General features: G+C 54.4%; 1 protein-coding gene across 2 annotated transcripts in view; it reads left to right on the forward strand.

The window, feature by feature from the left end:
* Positions 1-18909, forward strand: part of CUNH14orf132 (chromosome unknown C14orf132 homolog) — a 56543-nt gene extending 37634 nt beyond the window's left edge. For both annotated transcript variants that reach the window (XM_019462196.2, XM_019462195.2), the window contains one exon: positions 12837-18909. In XM_019462196.2, the coding sequence (XP_019317741.1) occupies positions 12837-13061 (225 nt within the window). In that variant the 3' untranslated portion in view covers positions 13062-18909. The remainder of the gene's footprint in view (positions 1-12836) is intronic.
* Positions 18910-22945: the final 4036 nt, after the last annotated feature.

Genomic DNA, 22945 nt, shown 5'->3' on the forward strand with positions numbered 1-22945 from the left:
ACTCACAGCAGGATGGCGTCCTGCTTCCACTTAAGACTCCACGCCCAAGAGCCCTGCTCTCAGAATGGGAGTTGCCTTCTGTACTGAGCCAGGAGGATTGGCCGAAAGGCCACCGGTAGCCGGAGCTGGGCCAGGAGCCCAGGGGGCATAGGCTCTTTGATGAGAGAAGGTTCCCCCCACTCCGGAGGGCACTCTGGTTGTCCTTAGAGGATGGTCCATTGCCTTCGGTGATTAACTCTAGGGGCCCAGAACCCTCCCGTCTTCACCTGGTCACTTACTCTTAAAATAACTGATTTCCCCATCAATGTCCCGTGACGCTGCCCTTTCCCTGGGTCGCTGGTAATGGATGCTGCCCACCTTCTCCCTCGAGCCGGTCACCTGTCACATCCTCACTCTGCTCTCTGCACTGTCTGAGCCTCTCCTATCTTGCTCTGTGGGAAAGCCTTTGGCAGATAAAACACAGACCCTATTTGCAGAAATGCAAGGTCTCGGAGAGGAGGAGACACTTGAGGCGTGTCACCAGCAGACCCAGGTTCCGATTTTGACCTGGTGTGTGGATGGCAGAGTTTCATTCACCTGTGCTCACGAATTCTCTCCTGCGTATGCTGTCTCTGCCCCTGCCTCTCACACCCACATATTTACAAGCTCGCATGCTCACACGCTCCTTCCCGTTCCTGTCCTTCACCAGCAGAGACACGGACCCTGGGCCCAAAGTCCTTACCTCTTTCTGGAGGCAGGTTCTGCGTCCGTTTTCGCTGAAGGCATTCATGAAAGCCACTGAGCTGTGCCACTGGCCGACCTGAGGATCCAAACTGATGATGTGCTGTGGCCTCTGCCCTCAGGACGCCCCACCTTTACGTCTCCATTCTTGGGGCCCGCGGGGTCTCGGCAGCCAGCTAGGACAAGTGTGGGTTAACGATGGCCACGTCGGGGCTCTTCGTCCGCAGACGCGCGAGCTCGCTCTGAGCCTTGCTTGATGCGCAGAGACGGGGAAGCAATGTCCCGAGAGGTATGGACAGTCCGAGCAGAAAGTCTGTCTCAGGAGTCATCTGAATCAAAGTCAGGACTCCTGTGCAAGCCTGGCTGTTCCTCTGTCTTCTTAAAGGACAGCTTTGGAAGTAGGACAGACGCACGGGACAGCGCCCAACTTGATGTGTTTCTGTCTCCGATCAGAATATAGCCAGCCCCCACCCCAAAACTCCGCGTGCTCCTTTCCCAGGCTTCACCCCTCCCACAGCAACTAGGCTGAATCTGACACGAGATACTAGTTTTGCCCGGTTTTGACCTTGATAAAACTCAGGATTTCTCAGTCGGCACACTCTTGGGATTGGGACCGGAGGATTCCGTGTTGTCACGGGCTGTCCTGTGTGCTATAGGACGTGTGGCAGGATCCCCGGCCTCCGCCCCCTAGCTGCCGATAGCACGTCCTTCCCCTCAGTTGTGACCATCAAAAATGTCTCCGGACATCGCCGAAAGTCCCCGGGGGGGGGGGGGGGTGGTGCAGAATTACTCCCAGTTCGAGGACCACTGAAGTGAAGGCAGTCCCCTGATAGGTGCTTGTTTGCGTGAGCTTTTTGGGTCATCGTTGCGTTTGTGAGGTTTCTCCATGCCGTGGCGCATAATTGTGGCTCACGATTCTCCTAGTGTAGAATTCCGCTATGTGAATACATGGCGATTTACGTATCTGTCCTAGTGTTGATGGGCAGCTGGGCTGTTTCCAAATTGAGGCTATTCCAAATTATGCTCTACAGACGTGTGTACAAGTGTCGTGGTGAACACACATTTGCACATCTGTTGGGTGTGCGCGCTCTGTTTTGTGAGGTGGTTTGCTTCTTCCCCACCCAGTGGCCATGTGGCCTTCATGCCTGCATCATAAAGGGACTTCCTCATACTCTGAGGCGGCCTGAACAAACCCCTGCCCCCTTGAACCTTCCCCTGGACCCGGCGGCATAAACCCCAGTGACCTGCTGAATCACTCTGCTTGAGTCGTTAACGCTCCCCTCGTTGCCCAGTGGGGACCCCTGGCCTTTGGCCAGCTGGCCCAAGTCCTGTCGCCTGGTGGGGCCTGGGGGTGCCTGTTGCCCCAGCCCTGGCGGACGGCACCACTCCATCTGTGGGAGTGAGAGCCCCAGACATCCAGTGGGAGACCAGCCCCAGGGGGCAAGGGATGGGCAGTGGTCCCCACTCTGAAGACTTTCACATGACTGTCCTTTTCCTTGATCAGAAATGTTCTTCTTACCCATGTTATGTGCTAACCAAAGCAATAGGATTTGGGTGCCAGCCCTTGGATCAGAATTTCCTTCCTTCCTTCCTTCCTTCCTTCCTTCCTTCCTTCCTTCCTTCCTTCCTTCTTTCCTTCCTGCCTGCCTTCCTGCCTTCCTCCCTCCCTCCCTCCCTCCCAGCCTTCCCTCCCTCTCTTCCTCCCTCCCTCCTTCATCCCTCCCTCCCTTCTTTCCCTCCCTCCCTCCCTCCCTTCCTTCCTCCCTACCTTCCTCTCTCCCTTCCCCCCTTTCCTTCCATCCTTCCTTTCTTTCTTCCTTCCTGTTAAAATGTATGAAGGAACTCTGTATGAAAAGCCTGGACGCTGCATGGGGTGCAGAGAAAGAAACTCTCCAAGGCACTTAGGAACCCAAGGCGGCATGCAGTGTGTGTGTGTGTGTGTGTGTGTGTGTGTGTGTGTGTGTGTTGTGTGTGTGTGTGTATACCGTATCTTATGGATGCTGTGTGTGGTGCTCTGGCATCGGGGAGATGGTAGGAGAGGCACAGGTAAAATGCTCTGAGAACCAGAAGAAGTTGAAACCTCGAGGGAAGGCTCCAGGAATAGTAGCTGGCCCTGGAAAGTCAGGGAGAGTTTTGGTTAAGTGTAGGTCTAGGACCAGGTTCTGGGTGAGGGAAGGGTGTGAGTGGCCACAAGGAGACAGAACGGTCACGGTACTTAGTACGTCCTCGGGTCCTAAGCCCTCAGCCAGCCTGTGGAGATGTCACAGTGACTTCTGCAGTAGGCCAGGTACCTCAGTTTCCCTATCTGCCTTTGCCACACACGCAGGAAAATCTGGGGGCTGTGACAAGAGCTCGGGCTTCAGAGGCCAACCTAGGTTGGGGCCCAGCCTCACCGGCCTGGCTCTGCACGTGGGTCTCAGCTCCAGCCTGTGCATCGGGACCGCTGATGTCACCCAGGGCACGGAAAGGACTGCAAGGCTCAGACTGTTACACTTTTATGTTTACATTTAAGTCTATGATCCACTTTGAGTTAATTTTTATATAAGGTATGAGGATGGGGATTTTTGGTAATTTTTTTCATTAAAAAATTTTAAACATTTATTTATTTTTGAGAGACAGAAAGAGACAGCACATGAGCAGGGAAGGGGGAGAGAGAGAGGGAGACACAGAATCCCAAGCAGGCTCCAAGCTCTGAGCTCTCAGCTCAGAGCCCGACGTGGGGCTCGAACCCACAAACCGTGAGATCATGACCCGAGCCGACGTCAGACGCTTAACCAACCGAGCCACCCAGGCGCCCCGGCTAATTTTTATATAAGAGATCATGTTCCAGGGACATTTTATATTTTTATTTTTTGCTTACTGGTATCCAAGTGTTCTAGTATCATTTGTTGAAAAGACTGCCCTTTCTTCATTGAATTTCTCTGTGATTTTTTAAAAACTGAATGAATCATATTTATGTGAATCTATCTCTCTGGACCCTGTGTTCTATTTTCTTGATCTATGTATTTTTTTTTTTTTTTTTTTGCCAGTGCTACTCTTTTTTGAGAACTGTAGCTTTTATAGTAAGTCTTGAAATAAAGTACTACTGTGAATTCATCAACTCTGTTCTCTTTTTTTTGGCTATATTTGGTCCTTTGCCTTGGAATACATATGTTGGCATCAGCTTGTCTGTATCTACAAACACGCCTGCTAGAATTCTGACGGGTATTGCATTGTATCTCTATATCAGTTGGGGGAGAATTCACATCTTAACAATATTGAATCTTCCAGTTCATGACCATACTATCCTCTCTGTTTGTTTAGCTATGCTTTGATTTATTTCATCAGTATTTTGCTGTTTTAGCATTCAGATCATGTTCACATTTTGTTAGATTTATATGTAGTGCTTTAATTTTTTGGTGCTCTTTAGATGGAACTTTTTAAAAAACTCTAATTGTTCATTGCTTGACTATAGACATACAATTGATTCTTTTCATATTTAAATTTTTTCAATGTTTATTTATTTTTGAGAGACAGAGAGAGAGACAGAGCATGAGCAGGGGAAGGGCAGAGAGAGAGGGAGACACAGAATCCAAAGCAGGCTCCAGGCTCCGAGCTGTCAGCACAGAGCCCGACACGGGGCTTGAACTCACAAACCTCAAGATCATGCTCTCAACCGACGTCAGATGCATAACCCACTGAGCCACCCCGATGCACCGATTTTTTAAATATTTTAAGTATGATGTTAGCCCTCAGTTGTTTTTTGCTGGTGCTGGTGGTGGTGGTGGTTTTTTGCTCTTGTAGATGGTCTTTGTCAGATATAAGGAGTTCCTTTCTATTTTGAGTTCGCTAAGAATTTTTACCATGAATGGGTGTTTCATTTTGTCAGATGACTTTTCTGCAATTATTGGTATGATTATGTGTTGTTTTGTTTTGTTTTTACTTCCGTCAGGGTATGAATTACATTAACTGATTTTCGAAATGTCGACCCAGACAACAGAAAATACATCCTCTTTTTATGTGTTCCTGGAATCGGGTTGCTAATGCCTGTTGTCTGCTTTTTGTCTATGCTCCATTGGGATATTGCCCTTCAATTTTCCTTTCTTGCCATATCTTTGATGTTGGTAGCAGGGTGGGGCTGGCATCATTAACCTGATTTGGGAAGCGTTCCATAAAAAGAGTTGGAAAGTGCCTTTCCCTCTTCTGTTTTTTGGAAGCGGTTATGTAGGATTGGTATGATTCTTCCTTACACGTTTGGTAGAATGTGTCAGTCCGTAGGACCACGTGGAGGTTTCTTTTTTCAGAAGGTTCTTGCCCCGCTTTCCGCAGGCGGTGGTCCCAGCATCGGCCTGACCGGAAAGCCGCTGCCGATGCTGCTGGGCTCAGGGCTGCAGAGCCGCCTCTCAGGGGCGCATCTGGACTTGGACAGAGCGTTCCGTCTCAGTTCCGTTGTCAAAGCCTTCTTTACACTTCTGTGGGGCCCTCACGTGCCTGCACAACACGGAGCGAGCCCAGAATGTGTGCAGGTTCCTACACAGAATTAGGGGATCCCTTCCCCACCCTCTTCCCCGGGGTACTCGTTGGCTCCCGGAGGCCTTCTTTCCTAACCCTCCAAGTGAGGGTCAGTGTTTCTGTCAACTTTATTGCCCTGTGTGTCACACAGCTCTGCATTTCCGACACAGAGCCCGACGCGGGGCTTGAACTCCCGGACCATGAGATCATGACCTCAACCCACTGGGCCACCCAGGCGCCCCTGTCTGTATTCCTTTCAGGGAAGCTCTCCAAGGCCAGAGGTCACAGGCGTCCTTAGTGTCTGTCTAACACCTGCAGGCTCAGAGTAGGCCATCGGTGTTTGTCGGATGGGTAGCGAATGGATGGATGGCACCCCCAGTGTAGCCAGCCCTGGGACCTGGACCACAGAGACATTCCTGAAGTTAGTAGTGAGAGAAATTACCTTTATAACGTTTGCAGGCTGGCCAGAGGCATCCCTGGAATTTTCCAGTGAACTAGGTCACCCAGAGACCGCAGATGGCGGGCTCTGGGGAGACGAAACTGAGGGCGTGGCCCCTTACACAAACTCAGAAATGGCAGCTGTCCGCGTGGCCACACACAGAGTTGCCCAGATTTAGCAAATAAAAATGCAAGAGGCCCAGTTAAACCTGAACGTCGGATTAATTCTTCAGTACGATATTTTGCTGTATGTCCCATGCGATGTTTTTCACGCTAGAAACTGGTTTTGTTGCTGTTTGTCTGAAATTCAGATTTAACTGGGTGAGGATGTTCTCTAAGGGCCTGTCTGCCAGCCCTCGCCACAGGGCTGTCACGTGAGGACCATTGACACCTGACCCTGGCTTTCTCCGTGTCTGGTGAGGGCTCCTGAGCTCTGGGCTTGGCCTTGGCGAACACTCACCCGAGCCTCTCCCTGGTAAGCGAGGCTCAGAGAGGGCAACAGGGCCCCAGCGGGACCAGCACCCAGGTGTCCCGGCCGTGAGCAGCACCAGAGTGCCACCACTCCCTGGGGACGGGGACAATACGAACGTTTTTTACCCTTCTTACCCCCGTATGAATTTAACTTTGAAATCCACAGCCCGGGAGCATCAGATCCTACTTGTGTCTGGGCAGGGATGCCCCAGGGGCCCCGAGGATGGCCTTTTAAGGGAGGAGGGTCGGGTGGAACCAGCATGTGGCCCGCAAGCCCGCTGCACGGAGCCTCCCGCATCAAACGCTCTTTGTCTCTCTTGTCCCCTCCTCTGAAGCCCGGGCATTATTCAGGAAGCATCTGCCAGAACCACCTCTGGTTACCAGGCTTTGAAGATTTCCTTTTGAAAGCATTTTCTGTTCCTTCCTTCTGGAGAGGCCCAGCTTGGGGGAGATTTATCTAACCTCCCTCTTCTCAGCAGGAACAGATGGGGACCTGGGGGCCAACCCCCCTCCTTGGAGCAGCTCTGCTATGCGGCCAAGGTCCACAACAGCCCACCCTCTTGGAACCCCTCCACACCATGCCAGGCTCCCACGTGCCACATAGTGACTCCAATGCTGAGGGACGGGACCCTGGAGGCTCAGAGAGCCTCAGACCCTGGCCTCAGAGAGCCGCTGGGTCCGCGGTGGTGATCATAACCACCTCGTCTGTGGCCTACTCCAGTGTTCAAAGCATTGCTCTTAATGTTAGAAGTTTAAAAATACCAAAAAGTGGGACGCCTGAGTGGCTCAGTCAGTTGAGCATCCGACTCTTGGTTTCAGCTCAGGTCATGATCTCACAGTTCGTGAGTCTGAGCCCCTAGTCTGCGCTGACAGCCTGCTTGGGATTCTCTCTCTCCCTCACTCTCTCTGCCCCTCCCCTGCTCACGCACGCTCTTTCCCTCTCTCTCTCTCTCTCTCAAAATAAATAAAATAAACTTTAAAAAATAAATAAAAATACCAAAAAGTAACAGACACCCATATGCTCAGTGACCAGAAGAAGCTATTTAATATTTCAGTACGTTTGCTCATCTTTTCTTGTAATAAAGTATGACAGACAAAACCTATCTCCTTTGCCCCCAACCCTTTTCTCTGAGGCAACAGCCATGGTGAGTCTGACTCGTATGTTCGCAATTCATGTTCCTACCTTGACTTCGTATGTGTGGATCCATGCATAATACAGAGTATTCTGTAGGCATGTTTTTAATTTCAAGGAGGGTATCTGAGTTTCTCCTGTGACCTGTCTTTCCCCCCGCAGAAAGCATATGGCACCTGTTCGCAGCCCCCTTTAACGGGACAGTTTGGTGTTCTCCCTGTGTTTTGGTGAGAATCTAGAGCCTCGGACAGGTTAAGAAATGGGCCTGGAACACCCAACCAGGAGATGTTGGCTCTAGGCTGACTCTCAACCTGCCCTCAGAAGTCTTGGCTGATGGTTCTGGAATTCGTTCGTTCACCAAATATTTTTTGAGCACCTGCTCTGTCCCAGGCACTGGGGATACTGTGGGAAATAGGGAGGGTCCCTGCCTTCCTGGAAGTTACAATCAAGAAGCACGGCCTTTATTGAGAACACTGACCTTGAACATGGACCTGTCTTGGTGTCCCCTCCTCCACGAGCCAACAGATTTTTTTTTTTTCTGACCCGGACGTGACCATCTCCTCTGATGGGGAAACGAGCCCCCTGCTCCTCCAGCCCCTGCCCTGCCCTGTGTCATCCTGATTGGGATTGTGACTCAGCAACATGACACACAGGTTCTTGTTCTGCCTCCGTGGGCCTCTCTCTTCTGCAGGGTTTGAACTTAGGAGCCTTAACACCCACGTCGAATTGCAACAGGTGAAATATCTAATAATGATCGTTTCGAAACCTCACCCAAGGGTTCCGTTCCCAGGGGGCCAGGGACTACGCCTGCCCACTGGTGTGAGAAGGGCCCCGTTGCCCCCGGGGGTGTGGGGGCAGCATCTCCAGGGGACCTTCCAGATGCTTCTCTGACCACCTGCTTCTGGGGTGACTCCAGCCTCCACCCCTCACTCTGACCATGAGTCCTCCCGGATGTCTCTTCCCAACTTCCAAATGATGCAGTAGAGGCTGACCTTTCTGTTTGTCTGTTTGTTTTCTCTTCACGAGATTTTGCCATTGAGACTTGTTTTCGTGTCTGTCCCGGCACTTAGAATGGAGAATCTGTTTTACAAAGGAAAACAACATCAGAAGAAGAACCAAACACCCGAGACAGAGGGAGTAAATGACATTGCTGGCCGAACCTGGAACGCCTCTCGGCCTAAACATAAGTTGGGGAGCAGGGGGGCTGCCTGCTGCACCTGCAGATTAGAGTCGGATTAATTGATCGCGTAAATGCACACGACTGGCGATGCCAGGCTCCCCATCCCCTCCCTTCAGCTTCAGCAGCTGGAGAAGAGATGCGTGTAATGCTCCTGGTTCCGAATTTCTGCAAGAACGATAAAAGGAGAGGCATGAGGATTTACTGAGTGACTATCGTGCACCACGTTTTATCGTATTTGATTTTATTCCCTCCTTGCAAGAATCCTGCTGCCTCCACTGAAGATAAGGAATTATCTTCGTTACTTACAGGCAAGTGGGTTAAGGGACTACCCCTCCCCCCCAGCTCTGTTACACGTGATGAAGCAGGATTCACCCCTGAGTCTTTTGAGCCCCAGAACCCGCCCTTGGCCCCACACTCTGAGGTAGCAGCATCCGTCGGACGCCGGCCGTGCTGAGCTGACTGTCACGGCAGGTGCAGGGCCGGGAGGGGGCTCACCCCGTGGAGAAGGCACTGTCCCGCCGCTGGGGTCTCTGGGACCAGGTTTATGATGCGAAGCCCGGGGCCGGGGCGGGGGGTGGGGGGGAGGCTTCTGCTGACTTCAGTTCACTAATTCCATTTGGTCGTACTCGTCACCTTGTCTGTGTTAAGAAGGGGGCTGAGGGAGCTTGAGATGAATAGGTCGTATGCCTGCCTTCAAGAAGAGTTCCCTGGTAGTGGGAGCCCGAGCTGCAGTTAGGTGAGCCTCTGGGTGCGTCCCCTTACAGGGCAAAGAGACTCTGCAGGTGTGTTGAAGGTCAAGGGCCCTGCGATCAGAGACGATCCTGGCTTATCCGGCTGAGCCCAGTGTGATCACTGGGGTCCTCACACGAGGGAAGCCAGAGGGTCAGAGAGAGTTTGGAAGGACCCCACGCTGCAGGCTTGGGAGACAGAGGAAGGGGCCACGGGCCGACGTGGGAGCTGGGTGCAGCAGGAGCACAGGTGACACGTTGAGCGAGGCCAGTGAGACCCGTGTCCCAGACGTCCGACCTCCAGGCCTGCAAGCTACTGAGCGTGTGGTAACTCGTTAAGGCCGCCGTGGGAAGCTGACACAGGCACAGTAAATGCGTGCAGGGGGCCAGCGCGCAGGAAGGGGTGCAGGGTGGAGGGGCGCTGGGCCGAGAGCCAGCGGACGGCAGCGGCCGCCGGGCGGGGGTGGCGATGGCGGGCAGGGCCGGTCCGCCTGGGGCTGCTCTCTCTTCCCCCCACAGGAGCTCCCACCACCTTCCCCCTTTTCTCCAGGGATTTGATGAAAATACCCATTGAGCTGGTGCTCCCTGAGAGAGGCGAGGGGGGCACAGGCCTCCCCCGAGGCCGCAGCAGGATGGGAGAGCGGTTGGCAGTGGGGTCTGCCCGGAAACCCAGCAGGGCCCTGGGTGGGGGAGAGGGACGGACAGGTGGCCAGTGGGGACGCTGGGATGTGGGTTAACTGTGGGGTAGAGCGGGCCCAGGGGAGGCGCATCGGGAGGCAGAAAGTGCAGCTTCCCGCCCTGGCCGCAGCCTCGCTAAGAGGCCACCAGCAGAGAGTGTCCGTGGCCTCACCTCAGCCCTGCTTCCGCTGTGGGCGGTCAGAGGAAGACACTAGAGAAGGTGGGCCCCCTGGGGTGGCTGGGGCGCCAGCCGCCCCAGGGAGGGCAGCAGGACCCCGCCGCCCTCCATACCTGGCAGGTGGCAGGTGGAAGGGGGACATGCCAGACACGCCATTGTCCTGGCAGTGACATCTGTTTGTCCCAGTTGAGAGAGGCTGTCATTCGTCAGTCCGTGAAAAGGCATTTATTAGGCACCACCGTGTGCCAGGCCCGTGCAAGGCTCCAGAGACTCCGTGATGAGAGTAAGCAGATCTGGTCCGGCCTCCCGGAGCTTCCAGGCCACTGGGTCTTGGGACGGGTGGCCGCGAGGACAGGATGGGGTCCTGGGGGCACGCGGGAAGGAGGGCTCCAGTGGAGAGGACCGGTGGCTGAGTTCTAAAGCAGGAATGGATTTAATGGGAAGGCCCTGGACCCAGGGCTGCCCTGCTTCACCAGCCCCTCAGCCCCCCTTAGGCTGCCTCTGCCTGAGCCGGCTGCAGCCCATCCCCTCTGTCACCTGCTTGGGGGCAAGGGAGGTCACAGCTCTCTTACTGAACCGCTTAGTTGTATTTTTCATAGAATGTATGTCAACTGTGATTTCTTTTGCGTTCATCATTATAGTCATTAACATATACTAAATGTGTTAATTTAACTCAGTATGTTAATTTAACATCCTGCTAAACCATAACACACGCACATGTATGTAAATGCAGCTCTAGGCTGCACCGTGAACACGCCCCTGTAACCACTGGCCCCCGAGGCTCGGCCCCTGGCCTGTCCTGAGATCCCCAGTCCCCCTCCTGTTACTACATCCCCAGGCTGACGGCTGGAGGGTCCCCACCCCAATAAAGGACAGAGCTGTGTTACGGATGTAACACCGAGCTCCTCTGAGCCCATAGAAGCTTCTGGGATCCGGGTGGGCCGAGCACAGAGCTGCCTGAAGGTGGCCTCCCCGTGGGGATCCTGATGGCTTATTCCAAGCAGATGTTCTGCCTTTCGTCTTCCCTCTCCATCTTCCTCCGGGGTCATCCCCCGGCTGGAGTGTGGGCCCATGAAAGCAGGGGCCTCTTCTGTCTTGCTCACCACTGTATCCAGAGTCAGGAACTGGGGCACCTAATTAATACACCCCTCATATGTATTTGTCAGGTGAGCGGCCAAGTGAAATGGCCCCCGATTTGCTCCCCTGTGGCCCGAGTCTTCCGGGGGTCAGTGACCTTTACGTCTCCAAGCCCTAACGTGGAGTCAGACCCCAGAGTCGGGGCAGCTGCGTGCAGGGCAGGAAGCACCGGGCTCCATAGCCAGACTGGCTCTCAGCGCTGACTCCACCATGAAACAGCACTGCAGTCTTGACCTCTGCTTACCCACCTGTGAAAGGGGGATATAGGGATACCTCCAACAGGTTAGCCGAGTGATTAAATGAAATGTGTATTGAAGGAAGGCTCCAATGTTCATTCACTCGGGTGCCATCCAAAACAAACAAACACTATGGGCCTAATAGTTGCCTGAGCCAACCCTGGAACCTAAGGCACATCAGCCCTTGGAGTGATCTGGAAGGCCTGGACCTCGGTTTCCTGGGCTGAAGCAGGGAGGGGTCTCTCCGTGGCTGTGTGGAGGGTCGGCACCTCCCCACCCCCAGCCTGGAGCCTTTACTCCGATCTCTGGGGTGCCCACATGCTGGCGTCCTCACGTGCGAGGCTTTGGGAAGAAGAATTGCTCTTCTGGGGAATGTGTCCCTGTGCACCAGAAGCTCTGAAGTATCCGTCCACATTGACTCAGAAGTTCCACAGCTGGGAGGCCACCCCCAATAAATTAAAATGCACGAACAAGCATGTTTGTACCCCCAGATGTACGTACTGGATGTTTCTCAGTGCATTATTCATAATAGGGGGGAAAAGGGGAGCCTGGGTGGCTCAGTCAGTTGAGTGTCCGACTTCGGCTCAGGTCATGATCTCGCGGTTCGTGGGTTCGAGCCTCGCATCGGGCTCTGTGCTGATGGCTCAGAGCCTGGAGCCTGCTTCGGATTCTGTGTCTCCCTCTCTCTGCCCCTCCCCCGCTCGTGCTTTGTCCCTCTCAGTCTCAAAAACAAATAAACATAAGACAAATTTTATAATAGAAAAAAAAAAGAAATTCCTAAATCGCCAACCATAGGGGAATGGTTAAATTATGGCTTGTATTTGTGGTAGAATAGGATACAACGGTTAAAATGGTACTTCAGTGGACCTTTTATACAGGAGCGTAAAACCGCACGTTTAAACACGTTCTCTCTGCCTCTCACACACACGTACACACTCACACAGAAAAAAGATTCAAAAGAAAATATCGCAGCGTTGACAGGGATTGTCCTAAAGTGGGGAGGCGGACTCTTCATTTTTTTCTTTATCCTCTCGACTGTTTCCGTAATGTTCTGTGCTGAGCATCATGACTTCACAATGAGAAGAGGGAGGAAGATTTACAATCCAGGCTGGTGTGGAGGGCGTGGCCTTTAGAAGGGGCGTGGCCTTTAGATGGGGCGTGGCCTTTAGATGGGGCGTGGCCTTTAGATGGGGCGTGGTTTCTGGAGGGCTGGTGTGATCCCCGATGATGGCCAGCAGCCGTGGTGGGCTGCCCTCCCCCACCCCCCCCACTCCCCCCACTGCTGTGCGCCTTGATGCTTCCATCCGCGAAATGGGCATGAGGGTGTTTGCCTCCAGGCATGGCTGTCAATACTAACTTTTATAGGTGAAAATGGGCACTGCCAATGATAGCGAACGCAAGGAGAGCCCCGTGGGCCCCAGCTAACTCTCTCTCTCCCTCTCCGCAGCTACCCATGATGGGAGGCGCCTTCATGGACTCGCCCAACGAGGACTTCAGCACGGAGTACTCTCTCTTTAACTCCTCCACCAACGTCCATGCGGCGTCCAACGGCCAGGGCCAGCCGGAGGAGCCTCCGCGGTCCTCCAACGACGCGGTCTTACTCTGGATTGCCATCATAGCGACACTGGGGAACATCGTGGTGGTTGGGGTGGTGTATGCCTTCACCTTCTGAGCTTCGGGGTGCCCGCGGGCCCCAGGCCGGCTCACCCCGCGCGGCGCTCGCAGCAGGGCGAGGCTTTGCTCAGAGCGCTGTCGCCGTTGGCCTTGGGCTGTGCCCACGTTCTGGAGCCGGGAGTTCTGACCAGGGGCGCGGCACCAGGGTCAGCCACCCTGCGTCAGGAATTTCCCCAAGCGGCCCCGATCGCCCACGTTCTATGCTGTGGTCCAGCTGATCCAGAAAACATGGGAGTGTGAGTTTCCAGCCCCCTCTGGGGGCGGGACGGGGCAGAGCCTTGGAGGAGCAAATTGGGGAATTCTTGAAACTGCATTCCAGGAACGTGAGACCCAAAGGAACAGCCAGTCAGGTTTGAAATACGGACATGGTCGATCGCTGGCGGGCGGGAAGTAATCCCACACGTGTCTTGTTTTTATGCCAACTTTTCACACCTGGTGTGTCCAGTGCCAGGAAGGAGCTGCCCTCAGAACTGGAGCGTTCCCGGAACGGCCTTGGTTTCCCACTCGGCCCTTTGGAATATTGGCTGTGGTTACCTGCGCCATAGAACGTTCCCACTTGACTTGGAGAGGGCACCTCTGTCACCAGTCATGTGTCCCCTTTCAAGACCCAGATGCATCAGGAAACCCAAGGACGGGTAGGATTTCCTGGGGCGGAGGGGTGGGGTGGGGGGGGGCCGGTATCTGCTGGACAGACTTTCTCTTCTTTTTTAAAACCAGAAGAAGCGCCTTTAAGCTTTAGATCTGCTGAGTAGTCACGTCTTCAGACACCCGCACGAAGATGCTTTCCTCTCTGAGAAATCACGGAATTTTAGATGGCAGGCTCACACACACCTGATCTTCTGATGGATGTGACCACGCCCGGAGGTCACAGCGCAGATTCCTGGGGGGGTCAGAGCAGGAGGGACATTTCCTGACTCGGCTCAGGGCTCAGGGTTCTCTCAGCCCCCCACAAAGCAGTCTCTTAAGCAAATTCCTGCTTCTCAGCTGCCCTGGGGGAGAACGCCCAGAGGTTCTGGAAGCTGTGTGCCAGGCAGGAGGGGTGCTCAGACCCCCGCGGTTTACTCTCGGCGTGGCTCCCGCATTCTGTCGCAGGGCATGACTGCACTCCGTCTGGGTCAGTCCCCTTGGGTTCTTCCAGATCAGTGGCTGAGGGGGGCCTGGCAAGCAAGGGAACCCCCACGTGATGGGACATGCCGTGGGGACGGGGCAGCATGGGGAAGGGCTCGCTCTTCTGTCCTTAGGAGAGGCCCCTGCGTGGTTCTCCCTTTCCCAGGCAGCACCCCTGTGCCGACCAGAGTGGGAGAGGCTCCCCTGCGGGCTCCCTCGGGCCAAGCGAGACTGTCTCCCTGTGCCACACAAAAGAAAATGAATGGCATACGCCCCGTCCTCCATGGCTGAGAAACTGGAAAGACTGGGTAAGAAGCCGTAGTACCGTTTGGGGACCATTGCAAACGGGCTGGATGTGTCCCTGTGGTCTCAGGAGAAATGAATGTTCCTGATAACAGGCAAAAGGACGTCTCAGCTGTCCAGAGGCAGCCACTCACTCGTCTGGGAGGCTGGCGCTGAGCCGCTGTGATAACGGGATTACCGGCCCGACCTCCAGACGGCCGCCAACTCTTACGAGCCACATCTGTCACCGCAGCCACGCACGCGTCCGTAAATGCTTCGGCTCAAGTGGAGGCCATGAGCGCAGAGAGCTGGAATGACCTTTGCAGAGAAGGAGAAGGGATGTGGGACCTTCTGCCTGGGCTCGTTCCGGGGTCACGGACAGGGTTGTGCTCTCCACAGGGCCGGGCCGGGCTGGGTGGCGAGCTGTCGCGTGCCCATCACCCCCACTGCCTCTCCAGCAGACCCCTCCCTGTCTCAGGCCCCCATGTCCGCCCCATGAGCAAGGTCTTTCTTGTAGACCCATGTCTTCATAAGAACCCAAGGAGGAAGTCCAGAGCCAGAGGTCCAAGGCGATGCTAGGAGGTCACTCCAGCCCAGACGTCCTGATGCCTCACCCTCTGACCCCACGTCCTCGGGGGAGCCTGCAGCCCCGAAAAGAGGCAGGCGACCTCTCCCTGTTCCCCAAAGGGCCTGTGGCGAGGGCAGGGGAGAGAGGGTTCTGGGCCCCGTGATGGGTAGGAAGGGAGCGTGTGGCCCCAGCTCTTAAGAAAGACCTGGTATCCAGGAGAGCCCTGGCAGGCCGGGTGTTTTCTGGATAATTCTGGGCACAGGAATCTCCCCCCACGAAGGCTTTCTTCCCCTCTGGCGTAAACGCCGGTTAAATTCAACTTTCAAGAATTTCTCTCCGTTCAGCATCAGGGCCACAGACACAAGGCCACGAGCGTTAGGGCCCATCTTGTCCAAACTTCGCATTCTGTGATGACAGTGATTTGCTCAGGGTCACTCTGTCTCAGTCGCCTGTGGTGTTTTTCTTTGTGCGTGTGTTTTTTCCACCATCACTTCAACAACGAGGATAGATGTGCATGTGAATGTCCAATGAAGGGTGAAGGACAGATTTCCAGCCAGAGAGTGTGCTGTCCTGTCCCTCCTGCCCTACGTAGCTGGGTTCTGTCTTAGATGTGGGGTAACGGGCAGGAGGCACTGGGTGAGCATCGTGTCCAGGCGCCGTGCTAGACTCACGCGCACACGTTCAATCCGTACGGTTACCTTACGGCCTCATGGCTCCAGTACACAGATATGGAACCAGAAGCTCAGAGGAGTTTGCCCAAGGCCACACAGCACGAAGGTGACAAGCTGGGATTTGAGTCTGGACCATCCGGCTTTAAAGCCAGCCTCTTTTCTGCCACACCATGCCGCCGTCGGCCGCTGGCACCTGCAGGGCGCATTTAAACCAGGCTCTGGGTCTACAGAGGCCATTCCCCGGGGTCCCATGTCATCGCGTGGCGTGGGCCGGCTCTGGCCTCTTCCACAGGTAGAAGTCTGACCGTCCTCAGAACGGGGCACGCTCGTCCCCTGCCCATTGCCGGCTCTCTGCTCAAGCTTCAGGGATGGTAGTCCCTGTTGCCTGCTCTCCTGTCTAAAGTTGAGCACACGTCTTTTTATGTGGCTGTGGAAATTTCCAGAGAGCAGCTTTCTTGGACCATGCAGAAGGACCCCGGCCAAGACCTGGAGTCCGACAGAGGGCCCACACGAGGAGTGAGGTGCCGACCGCCGGGATTGCCGAGGAGAGGTGGGACGGTCTGTGTTGCGGGAGAGGCTCCAGCCCAGGCTCGGTCATTCTGTCGAGCCCCAGGGCTGTCCCGGGGAGGAGGGACAGAGGCTGCTGTCGCTGACCCCAGGCTAGAGCTCCCGTTCTGGCTTCTCCTGGGTGACGTTGGCCCCAGAGCCCACCTTGACTCGATGAGCCAGTGCTGAGAAAGAAGGGGCTTGCCTCTTCAGTAACTGCTCTTCAGGGAAGAGGTCCTGCCTTTGCTAGAATGTTCTTCATGCTTGGCCTTCCATGTCTCCCCATCACCCCCCTGCAAGCCACAGGTGTCCCACACTTGTGTTTGTTTGTATGTGGGACACTTCACTGAACAGAGTAACACCTGCTTTAGGAGGTCTTGAGCCACCGTCACCAGAGCTTTGGAGGAGAGGCCAGAAGGCACTTCAGGCAGGTGCATCCCAAGGGCATCCCACCTCCCGTGTGGGCCTGGGCAAGATGATCGCGCTGCCATCCCTCCCTTCCCCATGAGGTCAAGGTTAAGAGGCAAGCGATACTCCCCTGACCTCCCCTAACCACCCCCGCAGAGAGAGACAGTTATATCTCCCTTAAGGTCCCCGGGATCCAAGGGAGAAAGTTAGGAGGGCAGGCCACTTGGTTGGAGAGGCAGTAGGCCGTTTTCCAGCCTGTTCTAAATGGAAAGCTTGGATGTGGCCAGACCACTAGCATATGTGGGAATCCCTCCCTGGAGACTGGAAAGACTCCACCATCGTCTGCCGTGCTCCCCGATTCCTTCCAGACAAATGTCACGCTTCTTCAGCATGACCTTCTTTCGTCATTAATAGTGGTAACTATTAATAATTATTATCCTTACTGTTGTCACTTCTTGTGCACCTTTTCCTTGTGCTGTGCTCTGTTTGTATCTCATTCACTTCTCAAATCACCCCTTGGGGGCAAAAGTGAGGTGCAGAGAAGTACACATTAGTCATTGTCCCATTCTTCTGCTGAGAAAACTGAGGCCAGGCTAATGTGCCTGAGAACCCACATCTAGAGAGCTGTGATTCAGATCCAACCCTGTTGGCTCTCCAGGCTGAGTAGTTAACCCTGTGTCTCCTTGCATGCATGTACTCTATGGGGAGCTCCCTGGAAGGGACCATCCCAGGACGGGGGGCTCTGAGGCTGGGGCTGTGTGGGTCCCGGATAGCAGACTTTCAAGTGTAGGTGTTGGAAAGGGGCAGGAGAGTGCACACGTGTTCATCAGTCTCAGAAGCTCACAGGGGTCACGAGGCATCAGAGAGCCTCCCATCAGGATCTGTAATATTTGGAAGGGCAACTGGGGCCACACGGTTACTGAATGGAGACCTGGCAAGTGTCCAGCTGCCTGGTCCAGGGCACCGCCTCCCGGCGTGCTGTGCATTCACTGGGGACTGCAGGGGTGGCCCTGGACGTGAGCCCCAGCCCCAGGACAGGCATCATGCTGTCACCTGTTACCGGGCCCCTGCACCATGTCCTGGCGAGTGCCCTTTGACCATCGCCAGAGCAAGTCCTAGGTGGGCTGGATTGCCGTGACCCCGGGACAGCCAAGGAGCTGTGCTCAGGGGGCCAGAGGGGGCAGTCAGAGCCTGAATGTTCTGTGTTGGCCTGCCCCACCGGCCCCTGGCCTCAGTCATTCAGTGACAGGGACGCAGGACAGGCTGGCTGAGCTGAGTGCTTGCGAGCCCAGAGGGACAGAGTTCATAATCTCCGATCGGAAAAAGGAGCCTCTCCAAGAAATTTAGGTGGTCGGAATTAAACAGATGCTCCCAGAAAGTCCCTTCTGAGATTAGACCTTGGGCATTTTCTTGTCCCTTTTTTTTTGGGGGGGGGGGGGTACGACAAGGGACAAAATAGTGCAAACCACAGTGACTGGAGAGAGGAGCGATTCCCCCAGTGAGAAAAGGGGAGCTGTTGGGAGTGTGACTGAATGGTCGAAGGTATGTAACATCGGCTACATAAATTTTGGGATGTAAGTCTATGATGTTTGTTCTGAGTCACTGTGAAAGGCATCATGTTCTATCAAGATGGGCAACAAAGGCAGAGGAAGCCCTTGGAGAGGCTGGACGGGCCGCACGGTGCCTGGGACGAACCCTGCACCCATCTTTAGGCCGAGGTGCAGACGTGTGCGTGCCCAGAACAGTCCATTCTGCTGCATAATAAGGTTCATTCTCTGCTTCCGGGTCCTTTTGCAGGCTGACTTCCCACCTCCCCAGAGGGAGGTCTGAGACCCCTCCTGCCTCGGGAGTAAATCCCGACAAGGTAGATTTGCAGGGAACTTGTATGTTGTGGCACTTAGGGAAATCCAGAGCCCTTATTCCTCCCCGAGCCCCCTCCATGTGGCTAGGCAGCCACCAAGTGACCCCAGTGTCTGTCCCAAACCGAGTGTCGGAGAAGTTGGGGAGAGTTTGCCGGGTCAGGCTGGTCGGCAGGTGAGCGGGGTCTTGAGCCCAGGGCATCTATGTAGCAAAGTTGCTGAACATTATTAGGCCAGTGGTTCTCAACCTCAGAAAATTCTGTCCTCCAGGGGACCTTTGGCCTGGAGACAAATGTCGGGAGACATTTTTGTTTATCACAACTTGGTGGGGGTGGTGTTCTACTGGCCTCAGGTGGCTAGAACCAGGGGTGCTGCTGAACAACCCCCCCCCCACACACACCCCCAGTAACAAAGAATTAATGATCTGACCCCAAAACACGAACAGTGCTGAGGCGGGGAAACCCAGCACTAGGCCATACTGTCTCTGAATCCAAAACTATGGGTGTTTTCCAAAGCTCCACGTTTCCCCGTCTGTGAGTCATGGCATAAATCAGAGCTCCTCTGGGCAACCGCAGTGATCGTGGCTGCTGCCGCCCCAAGTTCAGACAGTCCCGTCCAAGGACAGTGATCCACAGTCAAGCAAGTCTTCTGTGTCGCCGTGGACGCTCGGTTCCCGCCGTCCCGGGTTTTCGCGGGGAGACTCCGCTTGGATAGAGGAAACCCTACAAAGTGGGATGGTAGGGTCGGGCTGAACTTGTCCCCGTAACTTTGGTCTCCGGGACCTTGAAGGACCTGACCGCTCACCGATGCATCTGAGAAGCATTGCTGAGGAGGGGAGAGGGAGGGGGGGAAGCTTAGAAGGGATGGATGGATACGGAGGGGCTGCCTAACAGCCTTTGAGCAAACCCACGTCTTACCTTGCCTTTGACCCTTTTCCACGTGCCCCACCCCGTTTCCCCCAGTTGAAGGCGTAGGAACACTTTCTACTATTTAAAGTTTTACAGAGACCTTATTCTTGCAACTGGCCGCTCTCCGGGTCCCAACTCTTCACGCAGAGAGAACCGGAAACGTTTCTGTGTCTTACTGACGTTTTCATAATCAACCTGTAAGTAGTTTACTTAATAGAAAGGTATTTTAACTATTCTTGTAATCCTTTGCTACTCAACCCCCCTGGGTTTCGCGACGAGGTCACTAACTTTTACTACAGTGAAAAGGCGATTTCTTAACGGAGGCCTTCAGTGTGTTCTTTTGCTTAAAAATATCTAACCGTGATTGATGGATGTACAAAATGTGGCTGTGGGATCGTGCCCTTTTGACTGTTAGCACCGTTACTCTTGTCATTTTCTATTATCATTAAAAAAAAGAAAAAGGAAAAACTTGAACTTCTAAGTGTCTGACTCCAACCTGGGCGTTAAGCTGAAGGATCCCAGACAGTGTCACCTCCACTCTGGGGCTCCTTCTGCCCCACCTGAGGCAGGATGACTCCCTCCTCCCCGCACCCCTCCCCAGTCTCCCCAGCCTCACCCCTGTAACAGATCCCAGAAGCTACATTGGCTTACCCCATCGGTAACCCTCCCACCGTGAGCCCTCCCAGAGCCGGTGGATCTCACTCACCTTTTGAATCCCCTGCACCTCACACGGTGCCTGGCTCACGGCGAGCACCCGGCAGGCATTCAGGGAATGAATGAATGATATCCGAAAGACCAGCCCAAATACATTTCAACACAACGCGGGACAGTGGGTATGCACTTAGTTTCATTCATTCACTGATAACAGCACACATAGGGCACTTACTAGGTGTTCTGTGCAGTTCTGAGCTCGTTACATACATATTAACTTGCTTCGTCTCCACAACAACCATACATCGTAGGTACTATTGTCATGCTGTTTATGTGTCTACAGATGAGGAAACTGAGGCAGGGAGAGGTTCCTTGCCCAAGGCCATGTAGCTGGTGAGTGGCAGGACCGGGACCGGAATCCGGCTGGGCTCAGAGTCCATATTCTAAAGGCTGTAAAATGTCCCCTAGACGTCTGTTGAGAACGAGCTGCTCTGGAGGCCATGTGCCAGGAGCAGGGGTGCTGGGCCAAATGAGCAGCCTCTGCCCTGGAGCAGGTTTGAGGGGGAGAGAGGTCCAGATAATGTCACTGCCAGGTGTTATGTGCTGAAATGATAAGGGGCCAAGTGTGGGGTCCTGCACCAGGGTCCCTTCTGAAGGATCCGTATCAGGCCCCAAAGGAGGTCCACCGTGGTGGCCGGGACCCCACTGAGGCAGGGACAGTGCAAGGGGCTAATTGGATCAATGGCTTAGGCAATAGCTGGGACCCAAAGCCTTGGATCCCAACTTAAAGTCTGGTCATCCTAAAAGGTAGGAGCAGTCTACCTCGGGGACAAGTGCAGGGAGGGGCAAGCCAGTCAACAGATCCATGGGTCAAGGGTCAAATGTTTTATGACCAAGAAATCTTGGGCTGCAGACCTCACCCGCTGCCCACCTTGAGAGCTTTGGACCGGGTCCAGCTCCTCGGGTCCCTCTGCAGGCAGCAAGACCCTGGACCTTCGGGGTTCCCGGTGCATCATCCACTCTCAGGTCCAGCCACTCTCAGGTCCAGCCACCTCGTCCAGGGGACCCAATGTAAAATGAAAATGTGGGGCTCTTCTTTTCCAACGTTATTGAGAATTTCAAGATGGCGGGGCACCCGGGTGGCTCAGATGGTTAAGCACCTGACTTTGGCTCAGGTCATGATCTCATGGTTTGTGGCTTCAGGCCCTGGAGACTGCTTCGGATCCTGTGTCTCCCCCCTCTCTCTCTCTGCCCCTCCCCCGCTCCTGCTCTGTCTGTCTCTCTCTCTCTCAAAAATAAACATTAAAAAAAATTTTTTTTAATAAGAAGATTTTCAAGACGGGCATCAAACCAAGCATAGGGCCCTTCAGAATGTGGGGACCTGGGTGGCTGCACAGGTCACATGCCCACGAAGCGACTCTTGGCCATCGCTGCTCTGAACCATGTGGCCAAGGAAAGTAAGGGGTAGATTAACACTCCATGCCGCCCCATGCGACCTTCTCTCCTAGGATCTTTTTATTTTATTTTTTTAATGTTTTTACTTATTTTTGAGAGAGAGAGAGAGAGAGTGAGAGTGAGCACAAGTCGGGGAGGGGCAGAGAGAGAGGGAGACAAAGACTCTTGAAGCAGGCTCCAGGCTCTGAGCTGTTAGCACAGAGCCCAACGCGGGGCTCGAAGCCACAAACACGCGAGATCCTGACCTGAGCCGAAGTCGGATGCTTAACTGACTAAGCCACCCAGGCGCCCCATCTCTTAGGATGTTTTTTAGAGGGATTAATGTTGGCTACAATGCAAGATGCAGAAAGCACCAGAAAACGTTCCCTTTCCTGCATGCAAGCTCCTTTTGCAATGTGACTGTTCAGTTCCTCCATCCAGAGGTGGGGCCTGTCTTCTCCCCAACATCTGACTCTCTGGGCTGACCTGGTGACCTATGTCGACCAAAAGGCTTTGGCAGGACTGACTTTGGTCGAGTCCTGGGCATAGGCCTCAAGACAACGTGCAGTTTCCTGTCTTAGTGACTTTGGAATCCTGCAGAGTCAAGGCTAGCCTGCTGGGTGAGGAGAGCCCAGGCCCTGGCCATCCCTCTGTGCCAGCTGACAGCCGCAGGGAAGTGAACCAAAAGGGACGGGAGACGTCCAAGGAAAAGAAGGCATCGCACAGCATTGAGCACTGCACAGGGCTCCCTAGGCACCAAGTAAAGCCAAATAGATCACCGAGGGCTGCCTGGAGGAGGCAAGACTCTACCTGGCATGGTACCTAAAGAAGCCGGTGCACGGCAGAGGGGTGCGTGGGCGCTGGGGGGAGGCCAGGCTGGAGCCTGGAGTTCAAAGCAGTAATGGGGAGAAGGCTGATAAGCAGATAAAGCCAGCTCAAAGGGGCCCCGAATGGCTGGGTGGGGAGGCAGGGTGGACAGCGGGCCACTATGAGCTGCACCAAGCAGGGCTGGTCTTTGGAGTAGAGGGGACACCACGTCTGGAACAGGAAGGCAGCGAGGAAGCTGGGGAGTGACTCTTGATTCTGCCTCTCAAACCACCTCCTCCAGCTGTCTTCCTGGGACCACACCCTGTCCCCGACTTGGACAGGGTCTTCCCCTGGGTCTTCCCCCCCATCCGACAGCCCGCAAAGATGGCAGGGGCGTTCACACGGCCAGCAGACAACGTTCTCAAGATTGATAAGGCATATGACTTTGGGGTAACAAAGCCAGCAGCAAGGTTTTCCACGGAAAGACGGTGGCAGCCACAGCACAGCATGGCCTGTATTTATGTTTTTTTTTTAAGTTTATTTATTTATTTTGAGGGGGAGGGCAGAGAGAGGTAGAGAGAGAATCCCAGACAGGCTCCTCTCTGCTGGCACAGAGCCGGACGCAGGGCTCAAACCCACGA

The sequence above is a fragment of the Panthera pardus genome, unplaced genomic scaffold, assembly GCF_024362965.1.
Source record: "Panthera pardus isolate Hobbes unplaced genomic scaffold, ASM2436296v1 HiC_scaffold_24, whole genome shotgun sequence".
Taxonomy (NCBI): Eukaryota; Metazoa; Chordata; class Mammalia; order Carnivora; family Felidae; genus Panthera; species Panthera pardus.